The sequence below is a fragment of the Littorina saxatilis genome, linkage group LG3 (genome assembly GCF_037325665.1).
Source record: "Littorina saxatilis isolate snail1 linkage group LG3, US_GU_Lsax_2.0, whole genome shotgun sequence".
NCBI classification, from domain to species: domain Eukaryota; kingdom Metazoa; phylum Mollusca; class Gastropoda; order Littorinimorpha; family Littorinidae; genus Littorina; species Littorina saxatilis.
Window position 1 is genome coordinate 39,430,530 of NC_090247.1, and position 23,197 is coordinate 39,453,726.

At 40.7% G+C, this 23,197-nt stretch overlaps 1 protein-coding gene across 6 annotated transcripts in view; it reads left to right on the top strand.

The window, feature by feature from the left end:
* The window catches only part of LOC138962351 (cilia and flagella-associated protein 47-like), a gene marked incomplete at its 3' end in the record, with an annotated part of 125,380 nt that overhangs the window by 15,147 nt on the left and 87,036 nt on the right, over window positions 1-23,197 (top strand). For all 6 annotated transcript variants that reach the window (XM_070334137.1, XM_070334131.1, XM_070334133.1 and 3 more), the window contains 13 exon segments: window positions 1,862-2,137; window positions 3,807-3,973; window positions 4,328-4,461; window positions 4,714-4,974; window positions 5,388-5,546; window positions 5,979-6,201; window positions 7,333-7,485; window positions 8,208-8,311; window positions 14,298-14,380; window positions 16,898-16,994; window positions 17,316-17,419; window positions 17,706-17,818; window positions 18,615-18,632. In XM_070334137.1, coding sequence (XP_070190238.1) covers window positions 1,862-2,137; window positions 3,807-3,973; window positions 4,328-4,461; window positions 4,714-4,974; window positions 5,388-5,546; window positions 5,979-6,201; window positions 7,333-7,485; window positions 8,208-8,311; window positions 14,298-14,380; window positions 16,898-16,994; window positions 17,316-17,419; window positions 17,706-17,818; window positions 18,615-18,632 — 1,892 coding nt within the window.

Below are 23,197 nucleotides of genomic sequence, written 5' to 3' on the forward strand. Positions count from 1 at the left end.
TGAGGTACTCTCCAGTGGTGGATTTAGGAGGGGGGCGGGGAAGGGGGCCCGGACCCCCCTATTAGAGGGATAGAGAGGGAGATTCAGGAGACTTCTGAATTTCAAGACTTGCAGTAGAGTCTCAAGTTTACTCTGCCCGTATAAAACTGTCCACCATTTACTTGAACATGCAGATATAAGGAAACGGGATGAATCTGTTCTCATGCACCCGACCCACCCTGGCATTTTCGGGCGCTTTGCACCCTCAATTCAGGCGCTTCGCGCCTTCAAGTTCGTGAAAAACAGTTTGGGTGTGTCCCCCTTTGCTGGATGCACCCTTGCTATCTGATGGTCTTGTTTGAATGATAACGATCAACTCAGAAGGAAGAAATCAACAGAGGAAAAAATAAACCATTAACATTAACCGCTGAAAAATACAGAATCACATGTGCCATTATGTAGAACAACATTCCACAGCAAGCTTTCTTTGGACGACTGTCGTTGTCTCAAAACTCGCATTCTATCTGCTGTCCAACAGAAGCTAATCTTACGTTGTGCTGCCTTGAAAAAAAATGCCAACAAAGCCAAGGAAGCTGTTGCAAGGTGAGTTTACCAAACGTTACGGACATTAACGAATCGTGATAAGCTGAGTGCGTAAACAGCAAATAGTACAATCAAAGAGAGGAGTCTGGAATGAAACGCGATACAGATCTAGGTAGATCTAGCATTCACAAATTGTCTGTAGAAAGGCACCACATTTTACAGACAGAACCATGACAGAACATGTTTTGAAACTGAGGCAGAATCGTAATAATTTTGACTTTGAGAACAGATTCATCCCGTTTCCTTATATCTGCATGTTCAAGTAAATGGTGGACAGTTTTATACGGGCAGAGTAAACTTGAGACTCTACTGCAAGTCTTGAAATTCACATAAATCGAACCAAGAACAAAAACATCCAAACATTACAGGCAGTTTAGATCAACTAATTTCACTGGAGGTGACTGCCTAGCACTGTTTTTCATATCCGTGTCTGCTGAAATAGAAAGAAATTAAACAAAACGAATGATCAGTAAGCTTATGTGACACGCTTTATGAGTGGGATACATTAGATCTGTCTGTACTTACATTGTTACTGGGGACACGACTGCCAGATCGACACTGCGCTTTCGACAGCTGATCTTCCCTGCGCAGACACTGGAAACACGCTGTGCAGATCAAACTGTTGGAAATCTCCTTTGGCTTTGGTATCTTCTTTATCTATTTTTCTTGAGCTAAGAAATCGAACAATGTGAAATCGTCTTCCCCGAATCGGCGAATGCAGAGATGAGAACTGGAAAGTGAGTCTATACCACAATCCTTCACGCGACCTGACCTGATCTTGACCCCTGACCTGGTCTACATACCACACTCGACACAAATCAGTCACCTGCTTTTACCCGCCCAAAACCCCCCACCACCCGTTTTCTGTGAATACACACTTTAACTACACACATGCCGACGAAATGTTGATCATTGCTTCAATACTTTGAAAATGTTGCTTGGATAATAACCAGGTGAAATTAGTATTTCGGTGTTAAGTCAAATGTTAAAGTTTCTATCACACACGCACACACCCATGCACGCACGCACGCACAGACAGACAAAAGTTATCATTGCATAGGCTACACTTACGTGAGCCAAAAAAGAGAGAGAAAAGAGAAGAAATTAACAGAAATACAGCATGCTTTTACTTTACGTTTGTATACTACTGTACTGGCATGCAATCCTATGTGGGTATGTGACTGTCCTTAAATTTGGGTGACAATGGATAAGAAGGCTTGAAAACTGTATGATGGCACATGTACGTGTAGTTAACAACATGCAACCTTTCTGTGCACAGGTGGAGTTCGTGTCCAAGGTTCCAGGCAGATTTGAAGAATTTGCAGAGGTGACGCTGGAAGGAAGAGAACCACTTCAGCTCAAGATTCGTGGCAATGTAGCCAAGCCAGCTCTTGAAGTATTGTCCATCAAAGACGAGCATCAGATCAAGTGTGTTGGTTTTGGAAACACCTACTATGGGACAGACCGCACAGCGCAAGCCATTTTGTACAACAACGGCCCGGAACTCATCAACTACTTGGCCATTGTGGACGAAGATGCCATTGCTCAAGAACTGGTTTGTGTTTGAGCAACATTTTATTTCTAAAATGGAACGTAACCTCTCTTTTAAGCCCTTTGAAAACGTAAGAAAGTCAGGTCTTAAAAGGAAGGGAGATTTAAAGAGAAGATAAGTTTACAGATGTTGTGAACAGAAATAACAAAAAAGTAGGGGTGTTCTACTAGTACTATGTAGGAAAGAAAATCAGATGATCACTAAATGAGGAAAGGAATTTAAAACAAGCGAAGAGCTCCTTTTATCTGTTATCATTGTACAGTCATCTCTTGTCCATTTGTTTTTGTTTTTTATTCTTCTTTTTGTTTGTGTGTGCTTGTACAAAATCTGTGCACACAAAATTGTTAATGAATCAGTCCGCTGCTTGTTTGCATGTTCATGTAATCAATTTCCCCAGAGAGTCGTTTCATCCCAGCAAAGCTGGAGGTATCCCACAAACGCTATACTGTAATTGACTTGAGAAATGCTCATCTCGATAATACATGATAAAGAAGGATTCTTTGTGCTAGGTCAGCGGCTACAGTTGGGGATGGAAGTTCACCAAAACTTGGAAACATACTAACTAAAATACGGCGGATAAAATGGCTTTTCCCAGTTTTGGAGCAAAAGCCACCCAAGACCGCTTTGGCCGGGTAGAAATTCTATAGTTTCCAAGTCTATGGATAAAGCTTGCGTAAGAAGATGACGTCGAAAGGCTTGGACGTCATGCATCATGACGTCATCCCAACTTTGTGTGCAGACTCTCTTCGGTGTCCGAACCTCCCCCCGTGTACACTACATTGGGTGTGCACGTTAAAGATCCCACGATTGACAAAAGGGTCTTTCCTGGCAAAATTGCTTAGGCACAGTTAATAATTGTCTACCTATACCCGTGTGACTTGGAATAATAGGCCGTGAAAGGTAAATATGCGCCGAAATGGCTGCAATCTACTGGCCGTATAAAATTTCATCTCACACGGCATCACTGCAGAGCGCCTAGAACTGTACCCACGGAATATGCGCGATATAAGACTCATTGATTGATTGATTGATTGATCCCCTCTTTGCGGTCTTTCTCTCTCGCGCGGTGTGTGTGTGCATTTTGTGCACATGTGTTAGTGTTACTGTGTGTGTGTGTGTGTGTGTGTGTGTGTGTGTGTGTGTGTGTGTGTGTGTGTGTGTGTGTGTGTGTGTGTGTGTGTGTGTGTGTGTGTGTGTGTGTGTAAGTAAGAAAGAGAGAAAGTGGCTGTGCCGTGTATGTGTGTTCGTGAGTTTGTGTGTATGTTTGTGAGTGTGTTTGTTTGTTTGTAAAGGTGTGTGTGTCCGTCTGATAATATGTGCGCAAGAGTGTGTGTTTTGTGTGTATTAAGTTTCTGTGAGTAAGTGAGTGAGTGAGTACGTGTGAGTGTGTGTGTGTGTGTCTGTCTGTCTCCCTTTCTGTCTGTCTGTCTGTCTGTCTGTCTTTGTGCGTATGAGTGTGTGTTTTGTGTGTATGACTATGAGATTTGTGGGAGTCAATGAGTGTGTCTGTGTGTGTCTGTGTGTGTGACTTGGGGTGTGTATGTGATTTGGGGTGTGTATGTGAGAGAGAGAGAGAGAGAGAGAGAGAGAGAGAGAGAGAGAGAGAGAGAGTATGCAGTGCCTTGGCATTGCACTTCTACTTAATTTTCATGTATTTAATTTTGATTTCTAGGGCATTGACTTGACTCAAACTACCACATCTGCATTGGCGGATGAGATTGATGGTTCAGGGAAAAAGGGTCACACCAACGAAATTACCTCCCTTGTCACAGCGATTCCCAACCAGGGGGTGCTGTTACCGTACCAAAAAGTGCCCATCTTCTTCAGATTCAGTCCCAGGTTAGATTCAAGTACATACACCTGGGCTTGTATGTTGTTTTTGTTGTTGTTTATTAAGTGTGAGAAGAAACATATTGTCAGTGTCAGTTTAGTTTTTGCTTGCTCTTTTAATATTCTTACCTTTAAAAGAAGAGATTATTACAGAGCTTACATCCCATGTCATTATTTTATATTTCTTCCTTGGGTTCCAAACCCTCGTGTGATTTTTTAACTTTTTTTTTTTACTGACAAGACTCTGGAGATTGTTCCATTTAATTGAAAAGTGTTTAGGGCCGAATCTGCACATATTACAATGACCCCCCCCCCAATGGAGAGGTTATTATGACAACGAGTGTTAAACTATTGCCATTACAGATGGAATGCCTCCAAGCTGGGCTGGAAGAGTCTGGTGAGCCCTCCAACCAGGAAAGACTTTGCACTGTTTGTACGACTGGAGATCATCGGCTCCAGCAAGGGATTCATTGAAGATGACGTCAAACGAGCTCAGGGTAAGTCCATGCGCCTAACAAAAATGTATGTTTGTTTCCAATGACAAGGCAAAAAACACAAGAAAGGGGGGTCTCGGTAAGACAGTACTAATTTAAGAATATTTTTGTTTCTGTTAAAGATTGACATCTTTTTTTAAATTTTTGTACCCAGGTGCATACTTTTGGCTTTATTACCTCGTACCTGTGTGAACTGTGTCCCCTACAGCGCACAAAGGTCCTCCTCTTTACATTTGTCAAACTTTCTACTCGCAGGAACCTTTGCAGAGATTGCTCTGACTGGCACAGCCCTTCCAGTGCTTCTGGATATTTCCCCTTCAAACAAGTTTGACTTTGGCGAGTGCCCTGTGGGGGAGCACGCAGACGTCTTGTGTACCATCCGCAACGAGTCCCAAATCCTGCCCGCCATCTTCCAGTTCCGACGCATCGCTCATTTCTCTGTGAAACCACCCAATGGGAAGATTCCTCCAGGACATACCCAGGATGTTATCTTTTCGTTTGCCCCCAAACAAGTCGGTAAGTGTTCATTGTTTGGAAAATTGGTGAGTGTAATTAGGGAGGGGGGGGGGGGGAGAGGGGGGGGGGGAGGGGTGTTCACCCCAGCCCCTGACCTTTCATTATTTCAGCTTTCTATCAAGGTTAAAAGGTTGCTTTTCCACAAAAATCATCTTGAGTTTCTGTTACCCCCATTTTGAACTTGCTTTTGGCACACACAGCTGAAGGCATACCATCATCATTGCTCTCATCCTTGTCGTCATTGTCAAAGTGGTAGCCAGTTTTGCTGTTGTCATCATCATCATCATCATCATCATCATCATCATCATCATCATCATCATCATCATCATCATTGCAACAAGAAGCTCATACAGCATAGAAATGTAAGTTCTTTCAGAGATTGGGTAACACTGACACCATGTTGCTGTTTTCAGGTACCTTCAAACCACAGCAGCTACTGGACGTGTTGGGTCAGGTAGCGGATAACCTTAACCCCGTGGCCATGCACCTCATGGTCATCTCCACACTGGGCATCAGCCTTAGTGGCTATAGCAACCCCATCAGTGTCCAGCCAAAGGCCCGCTTCAACCCAGGTAAATGATATTCTGATTTGATCATTCGGTTTGTTGGAGGGAGTGGATGTGGGTTGATGGGGTTTGAGTTGGGATGATGAATAAGCATTTTCGAGCTGTCCTACTGATTGCAGCATTTCAACCTTGCTGCTTTATCTGACAGAGGTTTGGAATTTATGTGACTTTTTGGGATGTGACTTTTTGTGTTTGTTTTTCATATTGATGAGAGTTTTACCCAAGAATCAACTCATATTGTCTCACCTCTTACTATTGTTTGTTTAAACATTTCATGCTGCTCCTGTGAATTTCTGATCAACTAGAAAGTCATTGTGCCATTCATCACACTGCAAACAGTGAATGTTTTAGATGTGAATGCGGTGATTCTCACTTGAGTCATTACTCTTCATTGCATTAGTAGTACATGCATTGTAATTCAACTGTGTGTCTCTACAGGCCTGACCCCGTACATCAGCAATGAAGTGGGCATGTACTGCGATACCAACATCGACGAGCTGGGACTTCAAACTCCCCGGAACACAGTGGCCGGAGCAAGTCAAACACGTCTGCACCGTCTGCGACCTCGCTCTATCGACCTGGGCAAGAAGACTGCGAGGGTGGCTTTCCCCAATGACCGAGCCCACAGCGTCAGGCCTTCTGAGCGACACCAGCCGTACAAGTAAGTCTTCTTGAGGGGCATGTAGATTCCCTGAAGATGAAACATGTGGATGTCCATGTGGCAGGCAGGAAAAAAACAGGAACATTATAAGATGTTTGGTGGCTTGTTGACAGACCAGCTTTTTTGTTGGTCCAAGGGGACCATATCGTCTTTTGTTTCATCTTTATCGATCAAGGCCGAAGGCCGCGGTTGATAAATATGAGACAAAAGGCGATATGCTCCCCCGAGGACCAACAATAAAATGCTGGTCTGACGACAAGCCACCAAACATCGTTTTTGTCATCATTTTGGTTGTGCAACAAAATGCACAATAACCCACAGGGAGACGAATTTTTAGAATCCAACTCCGGGCCACAAAGCATCGTCACAGTAGCTCGAGATAAAACGTCAACCTTGTATGTGACGTCAAACGTAGCTTGTTGACGCTTTTCTTCCAGTCTGAAAATGTACAGAACTGCGATCATACGTGTGAGTTCAGTAAGTGTTGAGCATATTTCTTTTCTTTTTAAGTGTTTATGACTTTTCGTTGTGGATTTTGCGATTACAAAGATAAGTTTCAAATTGACCATGAGCCGCCGCGGTAATTATCAACATTGATTGGGTCTTTGAGAGTGAATGCTTACAATCGTTGTCCTCGGAAACACAAATCCAAAGCCGCGATGGTTCCACACATCAAACAATCAGCCTGATTGGCTTTTACTTTGACAATCCACGTTTCACCTGAAAGCTCAAACCCATTCACCACCTCGATTTATTGCATGGGGAACATGAGATTTATTTCCCAGGTGTTTGTGAATGAAAACTCGTGAAAATGATGACAAAAGAATTTGTTTTGCAAAAATGGGGCATGTTGAAGAAAAAGAAGTACAGGCCAGGGTAATGCCTTGGGTATATTTCAAGCTCTTCAGACTGGTGTTTTCATTAAAAAAATATTGCAAGACCCTATAAGAAAAAATTATGAAGACCCAAAAGAAAAAATTGACAAGACCATATAAAAAAATTAAAAAAATGTATAGGGTCTTTTTTTTCTTCTGGAAATGTCTTGTTTCCCGTCTTTTTTTCTTCTTTTTTTTTCTTATGAAAAACCAAGGAAAATAAACCTTTTTGTACATTCTATGCCTTGATTTGCAGGACGCTTTTCACAGGCATGGACAGATACAACTATGTGGACTCGGACTATGCTTTTGAGGATGACGAGATTTCTCTGCGCAAGGGCCACCGCAACGCTTACGTTGAACACCTGCACTTCTTGCGCGACCACAGGCACGAGAAGATGCAGCAGAAGTAAGTGATACCATCATTTCAACCTGGTTCCGTTATCACTCCTGAAGACTGTTGCCCCATTTTGGAGATTAGCCAAAAGTGTCTCAGTTAGAGATTTCTTACCAGCAATCCATACAGATATATCTGTACCTGGGTAGTATGTGTACAGCAGAGGTTATATGTCTTAAACCAGTATAGGGATTTTAGTCCGAATCTGCAAGGATCTGGACGGTCCATTTCATTAATGAAATACTATGTTTTGGGCATGATGACTCAGTGCTTGCAGGGCTGATCGACATAGTTCAACAGGGTGGCCTCTGTTGGTACCTATCCATGTCAGTTATGATTTAACTCTGCTCTCAAGTCGTTCCTACTTACCACAAACAGAGATGCATAGCAACTCTTGCATTCTTGCTAGTTTTCAACAGTACTACTCTACTGCATTTCAGTCCAGTCTGCATGAGCTATAACTTATAAGCAGTGTTGTTCCCAGGTTTTGGTCTTAGGTCATTGACACATACTTTTAACGATCTGACGCACTGTTCTGGCCCCGTGCCGTTCAACTGTTCGATAGTTTTGACATGTAGGACGTCTTCTGCCTTATCAGTTTTCCTGCCAAGCAGACAAAGCCAGGACAATTGGACCTATACATATTTTCAATCAAGGTCGAACAGACCTTTTGTCCTGTAGCTGAGGCTGGGAAAGATACTGTATAAATATTATGATCTGTTTTGTGTGTGCAGGGAATACAAGCAAACCAACAACTTGACGGACATTGGCATCAAGTCTGCAGCAGGGCTGAAACCCAGACGCTTGAAGGTGGATGAGATCATACCTGATCCACCACGTGAGTGATTGGTGTTTAGTTTTCTTTGTGGTGAAATTCTGGTTGAGAGGAGCTGGATTATATTTGAATTTGTAAGTGACCAGTGTATTTTATCTCACGGTAAAGTCTGCTGTGAGGTCCTTGGACATTGAATACATACACACATGCACACTTGTAGCTGTGCACAGAGACTCAGAAAGAAACGGACATACACTTGCATATGGGTGCATGTCAGAAACTGAACCTTTTGTGTGTGCCATAATCAAATTAGCCCACAATTGAAACATACTGAATTTTAAATCATGATATTGGTATTTTTGAGAAGTAAAATGAATAAAGAAATAGTACAAACAAAACTGAGTATTTTGCATGATTATTATGAAGGTTGTTTTGCGAAAGAAATGATTGGATGCGTGAAAAATGGAGGTCTGATCTGTGACATGAACCGTCAACTAGTTTTGCACCTGACTACAAGAATCGTTTAGAATGTCCAAGGACTGCTATTCTTGTTATGTGTGTTTGGTTTAAGTGTACTTGACAGTTGAAATGTTATTTTGTCCACAGAATTGTTTTTTTAAACGAAATTAATCGCTTGAAAGTTTGCCATCACTGTCGTAACATAGGTTTCCACACGCGTGCAACAGCAACAAGTCCTAAATTTGAACTTTAGAATTTGCATATTCATCTTCAACACGATCTTGACATGAAAGGGCATAGAAAATCGCTAAGCTAAATGTTATTTAAGTATTATTTTCTCAAAATTGCATCTGCAAACTAAGTTGAAAGTTGCGCAATATGACATGCTTCTTCAAAATTCAGTTACGATGGTGAACGGTTTTGCAAATAATGTTCAGAGTTTTGAAGAAATATTAGAACTATTTTGCGCGTAGTGACCTAGAGGTGCGGGTGACTACGCATGCGCAGTTACAGAGAAAAATAGTTCAGCTTCCAGCAGCGAAGAAAGATTTCGAGAATGTTTCCGAAGTCTGTGATTTTGTTACGACAGTGATCAACACCCAAGGTTCTTGAGAAAAGGTGAGTTTTTGCTGCTATGATATTCTATGAAGTGAAAATTTAGGCTGAACATTTGTTAATAATAGTTTTTCTTTCGATTTCACCTAGTCAAAACTTGACTAAATGTTTTAACATAGAGGGGGAATCGAAACGAGGGTCGTGGTGTATGTGTGTGTGTGTGTCTGTCTGTCTGTGCGTGTGTGTGTGTGTAGAGCGATTCAGACTAAACTACTTGACCGATCTTTATGAAATTTGACATGAGAGTTCCTGGGTACGATATCCCCGGACGTTTTTTTCTTTTTTTCGACAAATACTTTTGATGACGTCATATCCGGCTTTTTGTAAAAGTTGAGGCGGCACTGTCACACCCTCATTTTTCAATTAAATTGATTGAAATTTTTGTAAAGCAATCTTCGACGAAGGCCGGATATCGGTATTGCATTTCAGCTTGGTGACTTAAAAATTAATTGATGACTTTGGCCATTAAAAATCTGAAAATTGTAATAATTTTTTTTTTTATATAAAACGATCCACATTTACGTTCTTATTCTACATCATTTCCTGATTCCAAAAACATATAAATATGTTATATTTGGATTAAAAACAAGCTCTGAAAATTAAAAATATAAAAAATTATGATCAAAATTAAACTTCCTAAATCCATTTAAAGGAACGGTAAGTGTCAATGTTTTCTTTAATTGTAAAAGTTGTATGTTAAATGGAATGGTGAGTCTGAACAAAATAGTTACTTTATTTTGTTTTTAGCCAGTGAATGTGGATGCATCAAAATCTTGATAGACATTAAACAAATTCATGTTAGTGAAACTAGTACACATATTGCATCAATCTTTAGTTGAAATCGCAGGTACTTGCATGTTTCAGGTGCAAGAGATTCGACCTGATGAACTGGTGGTAACGTTCCTTCGAAGGAAACCGGAGGGGAACTACTATTGCTTTCCAGGGATCGATGATATTTCCTTAGTCCCTACATCTGATGCAACCATGCTTCGTGACCCCACCTTCAATGCCAGGGGGCATTATTTCTTTTAAAATAAATTAATTAACTGCAAGTGGCAACTGTTCTATATGTAACCAATGCCTTTGGTTTATTGTCTTAACAATTGAATGAACCACTTTTGAACATTTGCATTCTTCATGTCAAACCTTAAAATACATGTCTGGTTGTTCGTTTCCGAGTTACGTCGGTGATGAACTTTTCATTAATGTTTCTCTTTTTTGGGGCAAAGTTTGCTTGATTTTGTCCAGCTTTTTTTCTTTCTGTTCCTGTTTTAGTGTTTGGCATTTTACCTAAGAAGAATCTGGTTGCAAAATCAGCTTCATTTAGTAAAGTTTGTGGGAAAAAGCATGACCGTTTCTTTGTTACAAAAGTGATGTTTCCATGTTACATCGGTGACCATTTTCTAACATTTTGTCTTAGAGCAACAAATCTTTGTATATATGCTATTGTGAAGGTTAAATGTCAATAAGACTGAATGAATGCCATGTATCAACATGTTCTGATCAGGATATCATTAATTAATTTTCATTTTTGTATTGAAATTTTGACGAATGCATGGAACTTTGAAAAAAACATTATTTTGTTGTTTGCATGTAGTCATTTCATATTGAACTCTATAATGGCTTGTGATTCAACAATAATAACTGAATAAAAGTCGTTTTCAGCCTTATAAATGCAGTTTTTTTGTCTTTTATTGTTTCCATGTTACACGGGTGATTTTGCACACATGGTCCAAATAATGCTCAATATATGGCAAACTAAAGGCAATGTTATATTTTTTTCTTGTTTAAACTGAAAAGGTACACCCTGAGAAGTGTGTAAATAGTATTATCAAAGTTTTCTGGGAAGATTTTACTTTTGGTGATAATGTCACAAACAGAGGACGAGATTCTGAGACGCACCCATATGCATGTATATACACACATCTACACATACAGACACACATGCATATAATGCACTCGGAAACAATGAGCAATGTTTTTCTGGGAATAACTTTTTCATTTTTTTTCATTTTTCATTACTTTATTGTCCCATCGCTGGGAAATTCGGGTCGCTTCCTCCCAGTGGAAAGCTAGCAGCAACGGAGTCGCGCTACCCAGGTGTCTGCGTGTTTAGGTGTATTCAGCCACCTGCACTTATGGCAGAATGACCAAGGTCTTTTATGTGCCATTGTGATGACACGGGGGTGGGACATGGCTTCCGTCTCTGGGTCTGCACATAAAGTTGACCCGTGTCCGTCCCGGCCCGAATTCGAACCTGCGACCTTTCGATCACAAGTCCAGTGCTCTACCAACTGAGCTACCGGGCCTCCACATACACACAAAAATAAACTGCAAGTGAACGTCCAAAAATGTACCGGTACATGGATGCTAACAAAATATTCCATTCCACCCAACCATCTAACCCCACCCTCCCACACCCCCAACACCCTTCCTCCCACACACCCCTCAGCGTAACATATTTGTAACCCATTCTGCAAAACAAACACTGTATGTGTCCTAAAATGATTGGAATGTTGGGCAGGGTTTCGAAGCCTGAAAAAGTTTGACGTTTACTATCCCGTGGGGCCTGGCAGACACTGTGAGAGAAATTTGGCTAACCCTGCATGCTCTCTTTTTGTAGCTTTTAGACAAGTCAATGTAGTATATGTACTTACTTTTCAGATCGTCTCAGAAATTCCGCACACCCGTTGTATTTTTTTGATTTTCACTCCTTTGCTTATATCTCTTAGTCTTAGTTGCACTCTGACACACACTATTCAAAGAGCATGTTTAAAATTATATTTTCAGTTAGCATTTTTCATTCCCCTTGCTGCCAATACCTTGATACCTTATTGCTGTGACAATGACATTCAGTGATTATATTCTCTACCATGTTGCATGTTCTCTGATATAACAATACAATTTTTGTTATACCCTTTGAGTAATTTCCTAACCTAACTTGTTCAATACCATTTTCAGAATAGCGCACATTTTGGTTGTATACTCAATGAGTATTTTTGCAAACATTTTTGTTATAATCACTTTCTTTATTATGACATATTCAGTCAAACGTGTTGTCACCCTCACTGTGCAACATATTCTTTCTAGTTCTGTTCTCACTGCTCATTCACATCTGAGTCGGAACAACTGTGTTTTAGTAGCATCACCATAACACCAAATTTACATTGATTTATTCATTAAGCCGTTTTTAACATTCTTTCTATAGATATCCCTTTGGCGTTTTATTTGTAATATATTCTGTAGGAATTTTTGTTATCTTCATTATACAACAAGAATTGTAGTTTTCTTGTTTGTTCTATTCTTTAACCGCTCATAGGCACATGTGAGTCACAGAAGATGGTCTTAGCAATGTTAGTATAGATTTCTGTTTTGTCAACGTTCAGTCTTAATACATCCAACAGACATTGATTAGATACGATCTACATCTTCAGAGCACCACTATCACTTTTAAACAAATCTAATTTTGAGTTTATCTATTTTTGACAAAGACCCTTAGTATACACTTTCCAAAGTAACTTCACAAATGTTTGTTTATCCCAGATTTTGTAGCTAATAGACATAGATGTGATAGCAATGTGATACTCTGTTAAACATTCACCTTTTTCTTGATTTAAAAAAAATTGTAATGTGAACCTCAAGCTTTTTCAAAAACTTCTGTCACACGAAAAAAAGAAAAAAAGAAAACTAACCCACCTGATAGTCCTATTTGGCATACAGAGAGAGAAGGGATGTAAGGTTGGAGATCGATGGCTTGGGTACCTCTGGAGAAAGGTGTGAGATAAATTCAGACATGCCTAACCTGCAGGCAAATGTCAAACAGCTGAATACCACATGTTTTAGCATCTAACATATAGAGAATACTACATGACGTGCTGTGTTGTACCAGATTTACACGAGTTTTTTAAATATTGAACTGCGAGCGAAAGCGAGCTGTTCACTATTTGAAAAAGCAACGAGTGTAAATCTGGTACGACACAGCAAGCCATGTAGCATTCTGTTTATCCTACATACTGTATGTACGTGTATTTTACTCAAAACGTCCCGCGCAGTCGAGGCGGGGAACTTGAAGACGATTCTTTTGGAACCTCAATCTCTTCCAAAGCCTCGCCCTGCAACCTCTTACGTCAAAGCAAAGAAACGTCACTCTGAAAGTGTGGCGTGACGAGTATTAGTTCTAAAGATTCATCGAGGGGAATTAGCGAGTGCAATTTTTTTCTCCGTAATGATGTTTGTCTCGGTGACTTTGGCATCATAAGCAGTGGAAAAACAGGTCCCTACCAGACTTGCTTGACATGACCTCATTTACATGATATACACACGTGTGGTTTGAACGATGTTGTTATCTAATGAGTGATCTCTCTCACGTATGTAGGATAAATATTGATTCTAACTTCTTCCAATGTTTTGTTTTGTCTATAATTTATTGGAATTGTTTCATTTTCTGTCTGTAATTAAACGTTCAAATAACTAATCTTTCTTGTGTTTTTGATGCTGTTTGATAATTTAAGAACACAACAAAAATATACATGATCTCTTGCAAGTGTACAGCATAATTTTAGCTGTGTTTTCAACCTGAAATGTTCTAGTTATGAACTTCTTCTTTCCACTTTCCAGGAAAGTAAGTGGGAGAACTACCAGATTACATGTAGTGCATGAGATCCCTGCTCTAAAACGCCATGCAGGGTTCCCACTTTTCTGCGAATTCCCGAGGAATGTTGTGTGATGAGAAACTGTTGTAAATGTACTCGGACTTGTGTCAATTTTCAACATTTCTGACCCCTTTCCCCTCCCCCTGTGGCATATCAGGGATTTAATTGGCTATTCCTCTGTGGGAGTCCTGAAAAAATATAATAACACTGCCAAAGAGACAGAGGTAAGCACATCTTACAAAAGCAAAGACAATGTTTAAAGTGTTTTAACAGTGATGAAGTTTGTGAACTAAAGTGAATATCGTAATCCATATGTGTTGTAGCTCCTTCACCTCCGAATGCTGAATGGAAACTCCTGAGCACCAAGGAACTGTCAGAGGCACAGAAAGAAGCAATGTCCAAACCTGTAAGTAAAAGAGGCTGAGAGAGAGAGAGAGAGAGAGAGAGAGAGAGAGAGAGAGAGAGAGAGAGAGAGAGAGAGAGAGAGAGAGAGAGAGAGAGAGAGAGAGAGAGAGAGAGAGAAAAACTGAACTTTATTACCAAAGGATAGAGGTTTTAGGTAAAGCCTAATCTTACAACCTGTCCCTTATACAAACACTTAATACAGACGCACATAATATAGATAGTAAAATTGACAAGGTTATTGTTACTTACAGACGTACAGAATGTAAATAATAATAAGAAAAGGGTTATGGTTTTGTATACACATTCAAAAATGGGAAAAACAATATAGTGTGGAAATTGCAGCATAGTTGCAATAATGCATTGCATATAAACATCCAAAACAACTAATAACAAAATGGAGAAAACAAATGTGGGGAGGAATTGTCCCAATCATTCGCATGTATATCATTATCAATACATGCACATAAAGAACAAATCAAAATACAAACATAACTTGACTAAATGTAAAAAGCACTAAAATATCAGACATGAAAAGTGTTCTATTTACCCATTAAGCGGGAATGAAACTGGCGCCTAAACGTTTTCACAGAAGAGGCATTTCGGAGGGGTAGGGGTATGGAATTCCATAGAGAGAGAGAGAGAGAGAGAGAGAGAGAGAGAGAGAGAGAGAGAGAGAGAGAGAGAGAGAGAGAGAGAGAGAGAGAGATCAGATCAAATCAAATCAAATCAAATCAAATTTTATTTTACGAGGGTTGTGGCATAAGCAATATAAACGAGCTTCTTTTCAACCAGCCCTCGCCCAGAGAGGGACTATTCTAATCTTGAATATATATATATATATAAAACATCAGAAATTGTGAAAGAAACAATTGAAAGTCAGCAGAGACTTTCTTCCGAGATTTGTTAAAATCTCTTAGCAGAGATAAAACATATACATACGTAAAACAATTACAAAAGATAAGCAAGGCAGAGAAACTATTCACATGACTATATACACGTTGTAGGCTATACAAACATTCTTGCGTTATGAAACACTGATGCTTTATGGACAGATATGATCAATATGAAAATAATCAGAACGAAGTCTTCCATCACTGTGACTTTTCGTAATTTGACATTAAATGTAATGAGAGGTGTTTTTTGAAAGTATTGAGACTTGTTGGGACTCGAACTGATTCCGGGAGAGAATTCCACAAAACGCTGCCAGAATAAGCTAAACTTGATTTAAAGAGATCTATCCGCGGAATGGGGACGTTGAATTTTCGGCTTGGTTTGGCTTTAAATTTTGTAATGAAAGCACTCGGTGCATGGCCGGAAAGGATTTTGTGAAGGAGCACGCCTTTATTTGATTTAAATCTTTCTTTTAAAGGCAAAATCTTAAGTTTTTTATAATCGTCGAAAACAAGACTGGATTGTTTTAATAGAACTGATTTTAGTGCTCGTCTGTGTAGACTGTACAGTGGTTTTAAAATGTTTGCACTGGCAGAGTCCCAGATGGTCGAACAATAATCCGTGATGGTTTGTATGTGTATGCATTATAAAATAATAACCTTGAGTGTGGATCAAGAAAGTGCTTTATTCTGTTCAACAAATATATTTTCCTCGACACGGTTTTGCACAACGATCTAACATGATGGGTCCAAGATAAATTATTATCGATATTTTACTCCCAAAACTTTGTGATCTCCTACTTCCGCTATTGCATCGTTGCCAATTAATAAGGAATGAGGATTATTCTTGATGTTTTGTCTTTTTTGCCTTGTTGTAATTAACATGTATTTGGTCTTTTGGGGGTGAAGACTCATGTGGTTATATTTTGTCCAATTAATGAGATCATCTACACTGTTCTGCAATGATAAATAAACTTTGTCTAATTTTTTATCAGAAGTGTGTATGGTCGTATCATCAGCAAATAGTTCACAATCATCATTAACACTAAAAGGAAGATCGTTAATATACAGAGAGAAAAGAAGTGGCCCAAGGACAGAACCCTGGGGGACTCCATATAACACCGGTCTTTTACTTGACATAGTGGAATTCACGCAGACGGATTGCTCTCGTCCGGCTAAGAAAGATGAGGGAAGAGAGAGAGAGAGAGAGAGAGAGAGAGAGAGAGAGAGAGAGAGAGAGAGAGAGAGAGAGAGAGAGAGAGAGAGAGAGAGAGAGAGAGAGAGAGAGAGAGAGAGAGAGAGAGAGAGGAGAGAGAGAGAGAGAGAGAGAGAGAGAGAGAGAGAGAGAGAGAGAGAGAGAGAGAGAGAGAGAGAGAGAGTGAGTCTGTGTCTGTGTCTGCGCATGTTAGTGTTTGATAATGCTCTGCCAAAGTCTGACTGTGGCGGCGGTTCTAAGATTATCCGCTTTACCCTCATACAAAAATAGGCACCTGAACATGGCATGATGTCAAAGCCTTCAGTAAATGGTGGAACCCCTATTTTAAGACATGGAGCCGGCCTTCAAAGTTAGTGCCACTGTGCAATGTGTTGATGTTACATGTACCTGATATCTTTTCTTATTCCTACAGGTTCAGGAAGGACTGAACGCAGTGCCCACCACCCCAGAGGAGAAGCTGAATTGCAAGAAGTGGCTCACCCCCCAGGAGCTTCACCAGGTCATTGTGGGTGAGTTGCCGTAATGCCACTTTCAGGAAGTAATAGGAGATGCTTTCAGGGAATTAAAGTCATTTATAGAGTTTGCACTGTACTCTATCTCACTGTTACATCTTCTGGAGCTCTGGCACCAGTGTCACCTGCAGGAAGACAATTAAGTAGAATCATCCTACATCGATCTACATTCAGTCATGTGCGTCTGATTATGTTTTTGCATTCTGGATGATCTCTATGTCATGATAATATTTAGGTTGAAATTAATGCAATACAAAATAGTACCAAGAATCTTCTTGTGTCCTTTTACTTCATATGTTTATTTCTTGTTCTGTTCAGGGCCACCCACGATTGAATTTGGCAAAGTGTGCCTGCGGTCTGTGTCCCAGAAGGAACTGAACATCGTGAACAATCTGAAGCAGTACATTCTTGTGGAGGCTGATGTAAGTCAACTATTTGTTGCAGGATAGGGGAGTATATTATGTACGTCAACTATTTGTTGCAGGATAGGGGAGTATATGTACACATTTTGAAAAGAAAGATTACGACCAACAACCTTTGAATATGACTGTTGAAACAGCAAATATTATTTGGGACCTTAGTCAGTTTAGACAGCAGGCAACAGTTTCATCGTTTGGTTTCAGCTCCTGCACTTCTTTACTTATTCTGAATTCTTTTGTACTTATTCTGCGCTTCTTTACCTATCGAGTATGACATTTATTTCGACAGATTGACTGCCGGGAACTACGCCAAAGCAGCCCACTGTCACAGGTGGTGCCACCTAGATCAAGGGCTGTCATCCCCATCATCTTTGAATCCAGCACTAAGGGGAACTTCCAAAGGTACAGATTTTTAAATTTTGAACACCATATATCGTTTTGGCTTTGTGCTTCTGTGTGACTGTATTTTGCAAACTGTTGGGTAATAGGGAAAGAAAGTTACATTTGATGGTGAAGGTACTTTTGCCCGCTTGGTTTTTGATTAGGCCAATTCTGTGTGCTCACAAATGGTGTGGTAGCAATCAAACTCGCTACTGTCCAAGTCAGTTTCTGGCTTTTATGGTCTTCTTCTTTCTTTTTGTAAAGATGTGACAATACATGAAGGTACTAACGGGAAAGATGTCCACATGTTGGGGCGGGGATATAGCTCAGTTGGTAGCGCGCTGGATTTGTATTCAGTTGGCCGCTGTCAGCGTGAGTTCGATCCCAGGTTCGGCGGAAATTTATTTCAGAGTCAACTTTGTGTGCAGACTCTCTTCGGTGTCCGAACCCTCCCCCCGTGTACACTACATTGGGTGTGCACGTTAAAGATCCCACGATTGACAAAAGGGTCTTTCCTGGCAAAATTGCTTAGGAACAGTTAATAATTGTCTCCCTATACCCGTGTGACTTGGAATAATAGGCCGTGAAAGGTAAATATGCGCCGAAATGGCTGCAATCTACTGGCCGTATAAAATTTCATCTCACACGGCATCACTGCAGAGCGCCTAGAACTGTACCCACGGAATATGCGCGATATAAGCGTCATTGATTGATTGATTGATTGATGTCTGCCTGAAACATAATGAATGAGAGCGCAATTTAAAAATGTGTGTCAAAGTTAAGTTGTTTTCTTTGTGTGTCTTTCTCATGACAATAGTTTGGGACGCGTTGCAAGGTAAGTTCTGTAGGAATGTTCTGGAATTGCTAGAGAGTTGGCTGTTATTCTTTTCATCAGTTCCTGCTAGGGCGCATATGTACATCATTTCATTTTATACTTTTTGAATCTTGTGTAATTTCTTAGACTCTGTGCAGAAGAAAACACATGCTCATTTCTATTTCTTAGTTGGCTGCCTGTTCTTGAATTGCTCGCTAGATAGTTGGCTGTTATTCTTTTCATCAGTTCCAGTTCTAGGGCATAAATATACGTGTATGCATTGTTTTATTTGTACTTTTTGCATCTTGTGTTATTTCTTAGACTCTCTACAGAAAAAAACTATGCATGCTCATTACTATTTCTTTCGTCATTCCTAATGTTGCATTGTTCATCAGCCTTGAATTACAGAACTCTCTTACAAATTTTGAAATATCTTCTATGAAACCTATGAGTAGATCTGTACAATACTTAAGATAGTTGACCTCTCGAGTCAGTGGTAAGTGTTAGTACATGGGTTTGTGGTGATAACTCTGGTCCTTAAAACACAGGGATGTAGTTTGGCTTTGGGTGTTGGGAGAACAAAAAACTTATTTCAAATATCTGAAAACAGAATTGTTTTTGAGATGCCAGGAAAAGTAATAGAGTACAACCTATTAAGGCCTTAAAAAAACCCTGAGAAAATTAGGTGTTAAACAGGAAGGACTCACCATCTTATAAATTAACAGAGGTTATAGATTAAAAAAAAAAAAAAAAAAATCTGAGTTTTAACCCTTTCGCTGCCAATCAAAACTTGCGTATGTGCATTCCTGACTGCCAGGGAATATTGGAGTTCGGGGTGTAATAATTCACACAAAAATTCTAGCTCCAAACTGGCAGTAGGTAGGTAAGTAAAACCTATGTTGTTTTTAAAGGAAATTGAACCAAGAATCTGTTTTTAGTGTCTAATCATGGAAATAATAATTAGTTTGGCTTATAATGATGTTTAAATATGAACTTTTGAAAAATCAGTCCGGCGCATCTTCCGGTGCCTGTGGATCACAGGTGGCTGTTTTGCTTGCTCCAAGAAAGGATTATAATCACTGTCATCTACCTGTTTCCAACGAATCGTCCGAAAGATCTCCCCCTTCCCCTGTCAGTATCCATAATCATTTGCACCGCCTGTAGCATCAGTCCGGCTTTGTTTTTCCCTACTAGGGCCCGGTCGACTGTCACCGTTAGCCATTTTGACGAGTCGAGATTTCTCTCCCCTACCCTGTTGCCAAGGCCGAAAATAGCCTTCAGACGCAAAACCGCATCACCATTTATGTTTATTCATGAGAATGAGGTATCCTTCCAAGCCATTTGCTGCTATTTGTGTGTCAGCAGTGACATAGCATTTCTGGAAAATTCCCGAACGGAGAAGACGGGTAAACCCGTCCTAAGGCGCTGCGGCTGCACAAGCGCATGACGGGTATACCCGTCCTAAGGCAGTCATGGGGTTAATAGGGAGGGAGTTTTATATGGAGGGGTCTGAAAAGGGGTAATCCTCTGTACAGGTACCAATTTTGCGCCTTGAATTCAGAAAATTGCAGAAACTTTTTGTTAGGACCATTTTCGAAAATGTGTTAAAGAAAATCAATCCCAGCAACAACTTCCCTAAAACACAGTCCAAAGGCTGAAGTCTTCTTGTTTCACCTGACTGTATGGTTACCGCACATGCTTGAAGTTTCAAACACAAGTTCCGTGTGCGGATATGTCAAGTTTGAAGTGGACTCCAACTGTGGGACCCCATTTGTTGCCATGATCACAGTCACATCTGTACTAACACTTGCGCTGATGTGGTCTATGTCGACCAAAAGAGTGGGATTCCCTGTAGGTGGAGTTCCTGTCGGTGGATTCCTAATACAGGGAATACCACATTGTGTATAGTTCCTGTAGCGTTTCGCTGATATCGCTGAAAGTCACGTGATGTTTTTCGATCTGTTTTGATATTTCTTACAAATTCCAGTATGGTTTGCAAGTTTTATTGAAAAACTCCACCCTGTGGGATTCCCTGCATACCTTTTGCTGTAGATTTGATTTTGATTTTACAATTTTTGAGTCACTTGAGAAAATGTGACTCTATGTAATCGGTCAGTGTTAGTCTGTCCGGCCGGCCGGCTGTCCGGCCGGCCGGCCGGCCGTCCGTAGACACCACCTTAACGTTGGACTTTTCTCGGAAACTATCAAAGCGATCGGGCTCATATTTTGTTTAGTCGTGACCTCCAATGACCTCTACACTTTAACGATGGTTTCGTTGACCTTTGACCTTTTTCAAGGTCACAGGTCAGCGTCAAAGGAAAAATTAGACATTTTATATCTTTGACAAAGTTCATCGGATGTGATTGAAACTTTGTAGGATTATTCTTTACATCAAAGTATTTACATCTGTAGCCTTTTACGAACGTTATCAGAAAAACAAGGGAGATAACTAGCCTTTTCTGTTCGGCAACACACAACTTAACGTTGGGCTTTTCTCGGAAACTATAAAAGTGACCGGGCTCAAATTTTATGTGAACGTGACTCCCAGTGACCTCTACACTTTGACGTCTGCTTTGGTGACCTTTGACCTTTTTCAAGGTCACAGGTATGCTTCAGGTATGCATTGTGTTGTGAATAGCAATTTCTTCCTGTCCATCTGATGCCTCATATAATATTCAGAACTGCGAAAGTGACTCGATCGAGCGTTTGCTCTTCTTGTTTTGGTTTTATTTCAAAACCTGTCCAAAGGGAGGAGGAGGGGTTGGAGGGAGGTATGACACATGACATTTGTTGTAGGGCTGAAGTTGGTATAGATTTGCTGACAGACAGAAATCAATTCAAGAAGAAATATTGGGGTCTTGACATTTGTACTGCGGAGCATAAAACAAAGTAGATATGTAAAAGAAAAAAAAAGGTATTCATTGTGTGCTTGCTCCTTTTTCTGCTTGCATGTAGCTGACATCCTGTAATTTTCAAATGTACTTTGCACACCTATTATCTATTGATTCTTTGTATGTAAAACCTTTTTTCTCTCGTATTTTTAGTTGAAATAGCATGCTAGGCAAAAGTGATAGAATTACTACACACAATGAGTGTCATTCTCCTTCTAAACCCCCTCTCCACATTCATCCCCCCATCCATCTGCTTGTTCCCCGCTTCTTATCTGTTCCCGCTCTCTCCTTTGTCCATACTCCCCGCTCCTTTGACCTCCCTTCCCCCTCTCTGGCCCCCTCCTCACCCATCCCCTTTCACCCTTTCACCCCTCTACCCTGCTCTCCCCGTTCCCCCTCTCTCTTTCCCCATCTCCCTACTAGGGCAGGGACGTAGCTCAGTTGGTAGCGCGCTGAGATTTATTTCTCGGAATCAACTTTGTGCAGACTCTCTTCGGTGTCGGAACACCCCCGTGTGCACACATGCGCACGAAAAAGATCCCAAGTTCACAGCAAAAGTCTCAGGGCTTGGAAAACACGAAGACACGCATGCATCATCTCTCGTCTCCAATTATCATGATCGTATTTCGATACTTTGACGAGACAAACCCAATGCTGGTGTGTCAAAGAAGACTGTTTTGCCACAGCGGGCTTGTTCGAGTCAAAGTATCACATTATCTTCAACGTATTACCAATACCTGTCCCAATATAGACCAGTTGGTCTAAGAGGACGTTAAACCCTAATAGTCAGTCTCTTTCCCCATCTCCCTACTCCCTCTCTGCTCACTCCCTGCTCTGCTATCTCCTTCACCCCTTACCCCCACTCCTCTCCATTCCGCCAATCCCGCCACTTTGTCCCCCACCAACCAGAAGAAAAGAGGGAGGTAATGGTGGGGGACTTGAAGGTCTGAGCTTGAGGAATGAGCCGAGTATTCAGTTGGAAGACCAGAAGAGGGTATGTGTGAGAGAGGGTGTTGATGAATGTTTTATAAGTAAAATCTCATTGAGGTTTGAAATTAATAAATGCCCAAATAAAGTAGCAGACTGTGGGTAAAGAAAATCGGGTCTCAGGAGGGAGTCTTCTTCTTCTTCTTCTGCGTTCGTGGGCTGAAACTCCCACGTACACTCGAGTTTTTTGCACGAGTGGAATTTTACGTGTATGACCGAGGAGGGAGTCTTAAAATGGTGGTAAGTTGAAAGAGGTTCTGAAGAACAAATCTGAGAAAACAGCGTCTGGTCTCAGGAGGGAGTCTTAAAATGGTTGTAAGTTGAAAGAGGTTCTGAAGAACAAATCTGAGAAAACAGCGTCTGGAAAGGGAAGGGGTCTTAAATTGGGGGGTTCCACTGTATTATTTTGGCTCACGTAAGTGTAGCCTATGCGATGCTAACTTTTGTCTGTCTGTGCGTGCGTGCGTGTGTGTGTGTGTGATAGAAACTTTAACATTTGACTGAACACCGAAATACTAATTTTACCGGGTTATTATCCAAGCAACAGCTTCAAAGTATTGAAGCAATGATCAACATTTCGTCGGCACGTATGTAGATAAAGTGTGTATCCAAAGAAAACGGGTGGTGGTGGATTTTGGGGGGGTAAAAACAGGTGACTGGTTTGTGTTGTGTATGGTATGTAGACCAGGTCAGGGGTCAAGGTTAGGT